Consider the following 12689-nt stretch of genomic DNA (forward strand, 5'->3'; position numbering starts at 1 on the left):
ACTCTAGACGGTCTTTAAGGCCAGCCTCTAGAATGTCTATATGAGTAAGAGGCCTAAGAAGGAGCTCTGAGCCATGCTATGAGTAGCTGAAGGAAGCGATACATATTAACGATGGGACCTTGCTGGAAGCAATGCTCATAGACTTAAACCTCAACACATCGATGCCAGGAAGCACATGAAATGAACAAATGACCCTGAAATTCTAAGGCAAGAAGATGACTGTGATTTTACTTGATGTGACAGGATATACAACTGTGATTTAGCACCTTGAAGATGCAGCTTGCTTTCAAACCACAATAGTTACAGCAATGAGAGAAACTTCAGCAGAGAGGGAAGCACAGCACTGTTTCAAGGGAAGAGACACACCTGTGAAAATTCTTGGTTTTCCAATTGGAAGAAATAAAGGAAATAGGAAAAAAGAAGTTAGAATCCAAAATTATTGATGAAAATAGCCTGCTTTGAATGAGTCCAAGACTCATTCAGGTGAGTCTAGGAGGCTCACAGAACTACAATATGTTAACAGTCAGCACTGCCCAAGATCAGAGTAAGGAAGTGATCTTTAGAGACTATAGATGGCCAAATATCAAGTTTCCCACAATAAACATGGAATATTCCAGAAAACACACACTGGTAAGCCTGTGATTAATTCTTGGTAAAATCAGAGATGAGAGCTGACCAAAGAACAGTCGACAGGGATCACTAACGACCAATACGGAGTTACCAAGAACAAGCCAGAGCCAACCAAGTTCATTTTTCTTTTGGAGGTAGCATTCTAGATTGGCAGGCCAGGGTCCTGTGGATATAGCAGTGTTCTTTCATTCTTGCAAAGCATTTGATAATCTCTCCCATAATCCCCCTGTGGAGAAGGCCAGATGCAGAGCCATTAGGTGGATTCAATGCTGATTGATCTGCACTCAAAATAGTTCTGTCTTTTCTCCCTTCCCTTCCCTTTCCTCTCTTCTCCCCTCCCCTCCCCTCCCCTCCCCTCTCCTCTCTTCTCCTCTTTTTTCCTTCATCCTCTCCTCTCTTCTCCTTTCCTTTTCTAGTACTGGGGATCAAACCCAAGGCCTTGCTCATGTTAGACTAAGTATCTACCACTCAACTACATCCCCAGCCCAATAGCCCTGATTTTTTTCTAAGTAATTCAGGCTTCTCTGGCTTAGTATCAGTGATGCTTAGCAATGCCTTGGGTGAAAGACAGAAAGTATTTATGGGTGATACAGAACTGCAGGATGTCATCAGATCTCAAGCATCAGAAACTGGAAGGAAAGATCAAGAAACCAGAAATCTAAAATAGCAGCGCAAGAACCTTGAGGACCAAAAGAAGCTGTGAGTCAAAGGCTGGGAAATCTCAAGAACAGAAGCAAGAGGGTGCAGAGGGACAGGGCTGCCAAGAGCTGAAGGGAACACAGTAGGGCCAGAGTTCAAAGCAACAGAAACAGCCAGCACCACCCTGAACATTCAGAAGAGGAATTGATGAGGACAGAGCCAAAGAGACACAGAAAAAGCAGGACCTGCAGGAGGCAGCTCGTTTCTCATGCTAGGGAGGGCACTCCTTCAAGAGTCAGGCTCCGATCTGGGTCATGTTAGAGAAAAAAGAATAAGTGAGGGAGACTTGAGAAGAGGAGGTTCCTTGATTAAAGCTGGAGACTGTACAAATAAGCCTTTCAACCTCACTATAAGTCACAGCAGGCCAAGACACTGGGCCAAGGCAGCATGACTTGACAGGGATTAATGGGAAGAGCAGCTCTGAGGATTGAAAAAAAATCAATTGCATAAGCAGGGGACTGGGGGGACTTGGCTTAGAAACTATTCATTTGAAAACCAGCTTGGTATTTAATTGACCACAAGTTTCACCCAAGCCAAGAATGTGATTGGCCTTGCTCAAATGTTAATCCAATCTTGGGCTCCACTAGCATCCTTGGTGTGTATCAGGAGTGACCCTTCATTTCTGACTGTTGGTGGAATTCTCTTCCTTTCTGGATACCGCCATTTGCAAGGGTCACTACAAAATTAGAATCTATTCAGAAAACCATCAGGGAAGTGAGACGTCACAAAAAACATCTACAAGGAACAAGTGTTCAGCTCGTAGACAGAAAGGCCACACTGCCCAATGTTAGAAAAGCTGTTTCAGACAAGGTAGGTTTATTTTGAGGTAGAATAGTCAGTGGGAATCCCAGGGAAGAAGATCACACATGAAACCTTACCCAACCATGAAACTGGATGCTTTGAGAATGAATGCAATATCATGTCACGGAAATACCCAATTCGTGGGCCCCAGGGTGGTGCTTATACTGTGTACCTGAACGTCAGCACCTCTAGCCAGGTATCTTGGCATCCGCAGCATACTGCAAATGACTTTCCCAAGTGAACTTGGGTAAACTGATGTTTTAAAGCGACAATTTAAGAGGATATGAACTACCATTATCCTAGGACTTCTGAGCCCTTCCTGGGTTCACTGATAAAACCTGTTTTTGCTGCAGTGTTAATGCTTTAAAGGGCCTTGAAAAGGACTGGTTGAAAAACATCTCTACATCTTTTTACAGTACTCCTACCTGGGGTTACTCAGTATCATTTAATCAAAACAATAGGCTCAAAGGAGGTTTATAAAACAGCATCATTTTAAACAGTGTGGGTTTTAAAGTCTAACTCCCTAGAAAACAACCCAGCCCCATTTAACTCCAGACATGCATGTGAGGCCATAGCTGCCACATGTGCGAAAGGGAGAAAAGTCTATCTGCCCTGGAGGATTTTCTTCTGGTCATGTTAACTAATAGTATTAATATCATTAAAATCATTCATGTAATTGCTATACACAAATGCAGATTTGCAAAATTAAGCCAGAATAGAGTTCTTCCATAAAATTCTATGTTCTAGAGAAATAGTAATGAATGCTCCAGCTTTGGATTTATAATTCCTAATCAATTTCAATCATTTGAGAACCCCAAGAATCAACTATGACCACGGTACGCCTTCCTGGTGAAGCAAGGTATGCCTGACCAGGTCACAATGTCTATAAAATGCTGCGAACATTTCTGGTGGAGGCCTACGTTCAAATCAGTCAATGTTTAGGGCACTTCCCCAGGGCCCTGGTGGCCAGAAACTGGCTCTTCTGCAGGTCCTCCACAGCACAGCATGGGATGGTCTTCACATTCTGTCTGGAAATCTTGTGGGAATCTCAGGAATTGGTATTGGAACACAGAAATTTTCATCTCCCACTACTTTTCAATTTTTTTCAATTTCTATTTATTTTTATGTATATGTTTTGCCCACATATAAGTATGCCACATGTATGCAAAACTTATGGAGGTCAGAAGAAGGTGTCGGATCCCCTAGAACTGGAGTTACAGTTATTAGTCACCATGTAGGTACTGAGAACTGAACCTGGGTCCTCTGCAAGAGCAGCTAGTGCTCTTAACCTCTGAGCCATCTGTCCCGCCCCTACTTTTCAGTTTTAAAGAGGCAGCTATATGCTGTTTCCTGCCTTACATAACAAGTACTTTATTTTATTTCACAGAAATGCTATAGAAAAAAAAACTCACCTAATTAAGATTAAGATGCCTCCACTGAACTGTTAAAGCTAAATAAAAAGAATGGCTTAACACATGTGTTACTGATTAGCTGTCTTTGTTTTTATATTGGTTTTGTGTTATTTCATAGTCAAGCTTGGGTTAGAAAAGAAAAGCCTCCATTTATTGTGTATAAAACACTTAGCCTGTAAGATATGGCAAACATCTTAATCCTAATTAGGTGGCATTTTTTCCCTATTCTTCCCAAGAAATAAGAATAAAAGATAACACTTGTTGAACAAGGAGAAAAGACCAGATCTTCATTTGTAGAGTATTTGGACCAGAGAAAGGTATTTTCACATAAGCTGTTTCATTCATTACACATCTTCCTCTCTCCTACACACAGGAAATCTTTCTACATTCTACAGCCTATGGGTGATCTGATAGTCACCCACCTATATTGTTTACATTTTTATTTATCTTTACAACTTTTTTATTTTTTATTTTTTTAATTTTATGAGTGTATTGCCTGCATTTATGTGAGTGCACCCGTGTTGTGCAATGCCGCGGAGGTCAGAAGACGGCTTCGGATTCCCCTGGAACTGGAGTGAAGGATGGTTCGTAGACGCCATGTGGGTGCTGGGAATTGAACCGGGGTCCTCTGTAAGAGCAGTCAGTGCTCTTAATTGCTGAATCACTGAGCCATCTCTCCAGCCCCTATCTTTATAACTTTTTATTACATTTATTTAGTTTTTGTGTGTCTGTGTATGTCTGTGCATGTCTGTGTGTGTGTGCGCATGTGTACACGTGTGTGTGTGTGTGTACACGTGTGTGTGTGTGCATGTGTACACGTGTGTGTGTGTGCATGTGTACACGTGTGTGTGTGTGTGGGCATGTGCATACCACAGTGAGCATGTACAGGTCGGTGAAGGACTTACAGGAGTTGGTTCTCCCCTTCCACCATCTAGATCCCAGGGATTGAACTCAGGTAGTCAGGCTTGGCAGCGTGCTCCTTCACCTCCTGAGTCATCTCACTGGCCCTATCGTTTCTTTTTTAATTCAGATCCTATAACATCATATGGTATGTGATGAGACTGTATGTTTCCTAGCTACTCGGTGAAGCTGAGTGCAGTGACACACCTGAAATACCAGTACTCAGGAGACAGAGGCAGGGGAACGACTGGAAGGTGGAGATTTCGATTTAGACTATCTTCTTTAATCCTATTAGTTATTTTTTTTGGTTTACTGAGGCAGGATCTCACGTAGCCTCCATCTGGCTATGTAGTTGAGGCTGACCTTGAACTCCTGATCTTCCTACCTCTGCCTGCCAATTACTGGGGATTATAAGCATACCTGGATATCTTATTAGTTTTAATAATTTTTCCAACTTCTTTGCACTGAATATTTAATTGATTTATTTCCTTTTAAGATAGTAGACTATGAATTTTATCTTGAGCATAGCTTAAAAACCATATAATAAATTTTAAGAAGCACTATTCTAATTTTTAATCATTTCCTAAATGTTCTTAAATTATTTCCTAAGAGTTTCTCTTGTCATTGGACTCTATCTTTAATGAGGAAACTGCATTTTTATTTCAAAATGACTAGGTAGCTTTAATTAATGTTTTTGATGGTTATTAGTTTCTATTTTAAATTAATTTCAGGGAAAGGGACCTACACAGTATTTTTTAAATTTTGGTTTTGTTTCACTTGTGTAATTTTTTTTGGAAGCAGGATCTCATATATAGCCTAGGCTGGTCTGGAGCTTGCTATGTAGCCCAGGCTGGCCCCAAACTTTTGATCCTCCTTCCTCAGCCTCTTGAATGCTGGGATTACAAGGGTGAGCCACCACACCCAGTCCTGTATGATGTCTGTTTATTTTGTTGTTTCTGTTTTTTGAGACAGGGTCTTTCTGTAGCCCTGGCTGGCCTGGAACTCACTATACAGACCAGGCTGGCCTCCAATTCACAGAGATCTGCTTGCCACTGCCTCCCAAGTGCTGGGATTAAAGGTGTATGCCACCAAACCTGGCATATATATATATAATTTTTTAATTGGTTTTAATTGGAGGAGATTATTGCATTTTGTTGGTAATCTGGTGTGTGGTCATTAGATTAGATTATTAAATGTATTATCAAAATTATTTATATTGTTTCTCCATTCTTCCCTTTTTTGGTCTATTTGTAGTCAAACAGAATTATTTGGCACTGTTTCCTCCTTGGTCATTTTGCTCTTAAAACTTGATCCTGGCAGGGCGTGGTGGTGCACGCCTTTGGTCCCAGCACTGCAGAGGCAGGCAGATCTTTGTGAGTTCAAGGCCAGTTGAGGGCTGCAGGGAGACCCTGTCTCAAAAATACCCAAAACAAAAACAAACAAAACAAAAAAACTGGATCCTGTGCTTTTCCCTGTATAATGCATAAAGAGACCTTGGCTGATAAAACACTGTCACACTCAACTCTTCATTTGGTCCTCAGGATAATCCATCAGACAGACAAGGCAGGTTCTGACATTCTCTCTATTTAACAAAAGTGAAGCCTGGAGGCAGCCACTTGCCCACAGTCATCCCATATAGCCTGTCTGGAAACCCCTGGTTTGATGTTCTCCCCATTAGCCCACTCCACATACATCCCCAAGGCCTGGACCACATGTGCTTCCTCTATAGCATCTGTGGCTAGGAGGTCTTCAGGCCACATTGGCCATCCACTGCCTGGCATGAGCCACCCTCTACCCCCTGCCTCTCCTACTTAGTTTATGAGGAATATCTTCAAGGAGTTCAGAGTCTTGGGGCCAGGAAGGGTGAAAATAATAGATAGAACAAAGAGATTTACCAAGGTGCAGCGAACAACTGTGACTGAAAGAGGATCTTCAGTTTCCCTGAAAAAAAGAGAACATCCAGTCATTTCTCTGCGTGTGTACGTGCGTGTGTGTAAGACTGGCACTGTTTCGAAAGGCCTCTTTGGCTTAGCAAAGCTAAGAAGGACCCCAGGGAAAGCATCACCCTCCACAAAGGAGCTTGAACTGGTGCAGAGTGCTCCTTCCACCTCCAAGGTGTCTTCAGATACCCACCTCTGCTATCTGTCCACACAGCAGCCACTAAATTGGAGCTCTTCCTTTAGGCTCATATGATGGTGAACTCATTCAAACTGGCTAGCTTTATGTCCAAAGATAAGTTTTAAAGAACACATGGCAAAAACATAGGTAAGTTAGTTTGCTATTAAAACATGCAGGCTAAACATCTCACTAGATATCAAAGGAATGTCTGTAGATAATGTTTATAGGATAAAAAAATAACTAGTCTGCAGTGTTTGGGCACCAAAGTCAGTGCAGTGAGTCTAGGCATATAATCAAGATACAAAATAGATATTTTTCTCTCATATTATTGGAGAGATTTAAAAAGCAATCAAATGACTATCTCTGCCACACCTCACTTTCTCTTTGTAGACAGGACCATGGAGCTGATTCCTACTTGCTGCCCTTTGCTTTGTCTCCATAGAGAAGCAGCTCACCAGCTTTCTTTTGATATGATCATTTAAGCTAGTGGAGGTTAGTGTAGTCTTTCCCTTACTGGGTAAAACTCAGCCTGAGGTTTCTGTCTGGGGACTGTCTCTGTTCCATTTCATGTGAGAAACAGGCCTTTTGGGAAGCAAATCACAAAAAAGCAAGGTCCCACTACCTCCAAAGGGTATTTGGGCCTCAAAAATTTTGGAAAAATTAGAGGATTTTGTTGCCGTTATTGTTAAGATTATTTTGTTTTGCTTTGTTTTTCTCCTCTTTAAAATGGTCATGAAAAAATATACACTGCTTTTCAGACACTGGGCACCAAGCTAAACAAGCAATCCATCTTGGGATTCTCACATGTACAGCATGACACAGGGAGCAGAGGCACAGCGTACCTCAGGTTACACCCTGCTCAGAAGCTTGTTATGGTTGCCCTCCTGGGAAAGACACTGGATCTCACTATATTTACCTCCAAGACCCTCCATCATCTAGGTTTTACCTCACAGAACTTATTTTTCAAGGCAAAGGGAAATGCCCAACACCTGCTGCCCCTTATCAGTTTGTTATTTTGCCTGGACCATCACCCAAGCTGTGTCCACCATGAAAGGTCCTGCTGAAAGGACTGAGGATGGGCCCAGTTGGTAGAGTGCTTGCCTAGTATGCATAATGCCCAGGGTTTATTCCCAGCTTCATATAAACTGGGAGTGGTAGTGCATCCCTGTAATCCCAGCACTTGGGAGATTGAGGCAGGGGGATCAAAAAGTTCAAGGTCCTGTGAGTGTGAGGCCCAGCCTGGGCTTAAAAAAAAAGGATCAGGTATAGTGGTGCAGACCTTTAATATCAGCAACTCAGGAGGCAGAGGCAGGAAGATCTCTGTGAGTTTGAGGGTAGCCTGATCTACACAGTGAGGCCCAGGCCAACTAGGGTTACATAGTAAGACCCTGTCTCAAAACGAAAAAAAAAAAAAAAGGTTGAAATACTTCTGGACTCTTCGCTGTTTGGTCAAACTGCAGCTTCCTCCTAAGTTTAGCCTCCCAGGTCTGAGTCTCCTTTCTCTGCTTCTCTTGCTGGAGTGCCTGCTCACTCCTGTCTAAGGGCTGGGGGGTGGTACATGTGTGGATCTGCACAGGCTTCTAAGTGTTTGGGAAGCAGACTGCCTTTGCCTCACAGGATTATTTGCCCGGACTAGATGCTCAGGGAGCAGATGGGGACAACTGTTACCCAAATACCCAGTTCTAAACTGCAGTTTAAAGTTACAAATAGGGGCTGGAGAGATGGCTCAGTGGTTAAGAGTATTGGCTGCTATTGCAGAGAACCCAACTTCAGTTCCCAGCACCTATATGGTGGCTAACAACCATCTGTAACTACAATTCCAGGGGATCCAAGGCCCTCTTCTGACCTCCATGGGCATTGCACAACATGGGTGCACTTACATACATGCAGGCAGTACACTCAAACACACAAAATAAAATAATAAAGTATTTAAAAGAATAAAGTTATAAATACTTCTGACCCATCAGAGTCTGATGGAGTCTGTTGGAAGTGATCATCTTTGGGAAAACAGCCCAGTAACTTGGAAAGCAAACTTCAGAGTTTCTATACTTACTTACTTTTAAATGAAATCATCTAATCCTTCCCTGGCTCCCCACCTAACTCAACTAAGTCTCTGGCACTCCTGAAGCAATATTGGATTTGGCATGATAGATTCTCTGTGAATGTTAACTTGAATTCTGTGTGTCTTGGCTGTCTCCACATTGAGACTGTACTTCCCAAGAGTGGACATTGCTCCATGCCTTCAGTTCCCCCTTCTCCTTGTGGGTGTTATCTATTACTCTGTGGGTGCTGCTTGGGATACACTCGCAGATATGCACGCTTTACCCAAAGCCAGGCCAGCCAGCACATTCTGAAGTGCAGGGATATTTTCAAGTTAGCACCCACGGAACTCTGATTCTCCTCTTTCTCTAGTTATAGTAAAATCATGAAAACAGTATCAAGTGGAAAATTTAAAAGCCAAAGCCTGTATGTCCCAACACAATGTCTACTAGTCTTTTTCTTACCCATCACTGACATTTGTCTGTCTTTAAAGTGGGGTGCCCAATTTCCAGTGCTAAGCACATTCTCTCATCTAGCTGAGCACCCTCTGGGTACCTGCCCTGCTCTTGGGAGATCAATGACCAGGGAGAAAGTGAGGTGTTCATTAAATCACAATGATACCATGAAGAGAGTTAAAGGTGTCATTCCAATGAAACTACATACATGCCAAACAGGCTGTAACTGAAGGACATTCAAGACAAGATAGCAAAGGATTAAAAAAGAACAAACGTATCTGGCATCTACTTAGACCAACCTTTGGCATATGCTCCCATCAACCTTAGAGGGTAGAATTTATGTAGTATCTACCAGTACATTTCCCTGAGTGCCTAGCACGGTGTCCGGGCAGAGTGAAAGTTTGATAAGCAAGCCTTCAGTGCTTGCCAAGTTCTTATGTAGGCCAGTAACAGACAGCAGACAGTATCACAGCCCCTGTTAAGAAGTCATCTTCTGCTAAGCATGCAGGCACACACCTTTAATCCCAGCACTTGGGAGGTAGAGGAAGTTGGATTTCTATGAGAGCAAGGCCAGCCTGGTCTACATAGTGAGTTCCAGGAACTACAGGGAGACCTTGTCTCTGCCCCCCCTCAAAAAAACCCCCAAACCCAAAACAACATAAAGGAGCTATTGTCTCATGTATAGCTGGAACTCTAAGATGAGACCATTCATGATACTTTAAAGCAGATGGATACTTCCTAAAATCACAAGACCGGGCATACCATTCCTGTTGTCCATTTTCCCTCTGCAATCACCTATGTGGCTCTGGATAACAGAAGACAATTTAGTACCTCAGAATATCGACTGCGCGTTCATAGGAAAGGTCTTCAGCAGGCTCATTGTTCATTTGGAGAATCTGATCACCAGGGAAAAGCTTGCCATGAGCGGAGCCTCCTATTGGACAGAAAATAAGTACTTGTGCTCAGGACAGGAGGGGCCCAGATCAGATCCAGCATGTCACAGGGGTATTATGGAATGGCAGCCAGAGTCCCTGGGGGCACTGGTTCACGTGGATCTTAATTTTCCCTTTTATAAAATGTACCTATTATCTATCAGTTTCAATAGATGGTAGGAGACTTTCCAAAGAAAGAAAATACGCAGAAATCTTGCAGATCAAAAGAACTGGCCAATGAATCTACTATATTCCTCTCTAAGGAACTCATTGTGTCTTTGTATGTGTATATGTGTGTGTGTATTCCTATATAAATTAAAATTAATATATTTTCAGTAGCCCCAGATCAAACATCAATACAAGGCTCAAGTATGAAAACAAACACTGAGTTTTCCCAGCCTGCTCCTCTCTCCTCAGGCACAGCCTATATTTCACAGAGACTCAAGTGAAAACAAATCAATAGTTTCTATTACTGTCTGCCCAGAAACTTGCCAGCTAGGAGCATGCAGGGTTCAAAAAGGAGGCCCAGCTCATCCAAATACGTTCCCTGTCCCTAACACTGGCCTGGAAGCCTTGGGAGGGCAAAGTCGTGAGCTAAGGCCAGTAGGAACCTAGAGCTCAGAGTAGCAAGCACTCTTGGGGCTCCCTCCCTTCTGGCACCAAAAAAGTGAAAAGTCCAAGATAGAGTGAATGAGGTCAGAGTTTTCCGGCTCCCTGGGGTAGCATTTTCTGCATTTTGTTATAGGACAGAGAGAGGGGAGGAGAACCAGAGCTACTTTCCCCCCACAAGCCAAACTCCTTTCATATCTCCCCCACAGCCCCTACCTGCTGTGACTGCCACAACCGTGAGGGGAAGGCTCTCAGAAATGTGAAATCCATAGTTCTGGAGGAGGGCATCTTTGTCAAGCTTCACTGTGTGCCTCACGGGAGTGAGGGCCTGGGCTGGGCTCCCAGGTGGCCCATCAGCAGCAACAACTTTAGCCCTGGAAGAGAAAGAGTCTATATAAAAAAAGGGTAGAGTTCCAAATGGTGGCAACCAACTGGGTCAGTCCCAGGAGTTACAGAAAATGATTTGGAGCTGAGAAGACATCAACACTCCCTTTTTAGCACTGGGGATTGAACCAGGGCATTGCTCGTACTAGGCAAGAGTTCTACCACTGAGCTGTAACATCTCCAGTCCTTAGTTTTTGGAGACAAGGTCTCCTGATGTAGCCCAAGCTAGTCTCAAACTTGAGATCCTCTTGCTTCTGCCTTCTAAGTGCTGGGATTATAGATGCACCATCACACCAAACACACCGAAGCTTCTCTATTATTTATTTATTTAGTGAATTAATGTGTACTACATTATGTAAGTGCACTATGTATGTGCAATGCCCATGGCGATCAGAAGAAGGCATCAGATCCCCTGGAACTGAAGTTATGGATGGTTGTTAGATGCTATGTGGGTGCTGGGAACTGAACCCAGGTTCTCTGCAAGACCATCCAGTGCTCTTAACTGCTGAGCCATGTCTCCAGCCCCCAAACCCTCTCTTGAGTGAGATAAGACACAACACTGACTAGGACACCAAGTAGAACTTAGCACTATGTTCTAGAAGTGAGGTCAGGAGGTGCCATAGCCACGGCCCCCAGAAAAGGCTGAAGAGCAGCTTTCACTTTGCAGGGCATGGGACAGAGAATTCTTCCAGGGAGAGGTTAAGGTTTAGGCTGCACTTTGAAGGCTGTTAGGGAATACCTGCACAGCCCAGGTCTTGGGCTAAAGAGAGAATCAATGACTAGATGGGCTGGTGAGTGGGAAGGCATTCCAGCAAGAGGTACTGCTTCATCAGCAGAGAGAAGACAGTCAACAGGAATGGAGAGTTAACTGTATTTAAAGGCTTTACTTTTATTTTTTATGTATGTGTATGTATGTATGCATATTTGCATGTAGTGCCTGTGGAGGCCACAAGAGGGTGTCAGGTCTCCTGGAGCTGGAGTTACAGGTGGTTATAAGTCACTCAATATGGGTGTTAGGAACTTAATTCAAGTCCTCTGGAAAAGTAGCAAGCACTCTTAACTGTTGAGCCAATCATTTCTCCAGATGTTTGATGGTTAATTTTATAAATGGATGTTTCTTAGGCAATTTATTTATTTACTTATTTAGCTTTATGCTGCATTTTGCTTTCCTCTAATCTTTGTAACTGTGAGAATTTATATATAAAATTCCAGAGAGCAATAACTGCCTGTGTATTAATCTCTAAAACATATGTGTTCTCCCTATATCTAAAGGCAGGTACATTGAAAGTAGTATTTTCACTCTTAAAACCACAAAACAAATCACAAGTGACTTTGCATTTGTCTCTATCAAATAATTTTTTCTCCCCAACATTCAGTGGTTCTTTCTGAGGAAGGGAAAAGCGAGATGGCCTGAGGTGTTTACCATCAATATAAACAAGAAGACTGGAGAAGTAACAGCTCCCTCAGGCCTCTGCAGTTAAGGTATCATTGATTCTCATCTATTTACTAAACACTGTCAGGAACTCTGCCTGATGCAACAAGGACCTCACTTAGCTGACTCTGCCATTTATAACGACCCCTAAGTCTGACACGAATCAGGAAATATTAAAAATTGTCTCAAGGAGCCAGTTTTCTGGGCACCATGCATCATCCACTGAGGATCCCATTGATGGATGAGCAGAGCAAGACTCTGAAGAGATGAGTTGGGC

General features: G+C 43.0%; 1 protein-coding gene across 1 annotated transcript in view; it reads right to left on the reverse strand.

Moving 5' to 3' along the window:
* Positions 1-12689, reverse strand: part of Frmpd1 (FERM and PDZ domain containing 1) — a 108829-nt gene that overhangs the window by 28664 nt on the left and 67476 nt on the right. The window contains exons 3-5 of the mRNA XM_008847679.1: positions 10813-10970; positions 9887-9989; positions 6338-6383 (exon numbers count right to left, since the gene is read on the reverse strand). Of these exons, the coding sequence (XP_008845901.1) occupies positions 6338-6383; positions 9887-9989; positions 10813-10970 (307 nt within the window). The remainder of the gene's footprint in view (positions 1-6337; positions 6384-9886; positions 9990-10812; positions 10971-12689) is intronic.

Source organism: Nannospalax galili, unplaced genomic scaffold, assembly GCF_000622305.1.
Source record: "Nannospalax galili isolate Female #2095 unplaced genomic scaffold, S.galili_v1.0 scaffold263, whole genome shotgun sequence".
In the NCBI taxonomy this organism is placed as follows: Eukaryota; Metazoa; Chordata; class Mammalia; order Rodentia; family Spalacidae; genus Nannospalax; species Nannospalax galili.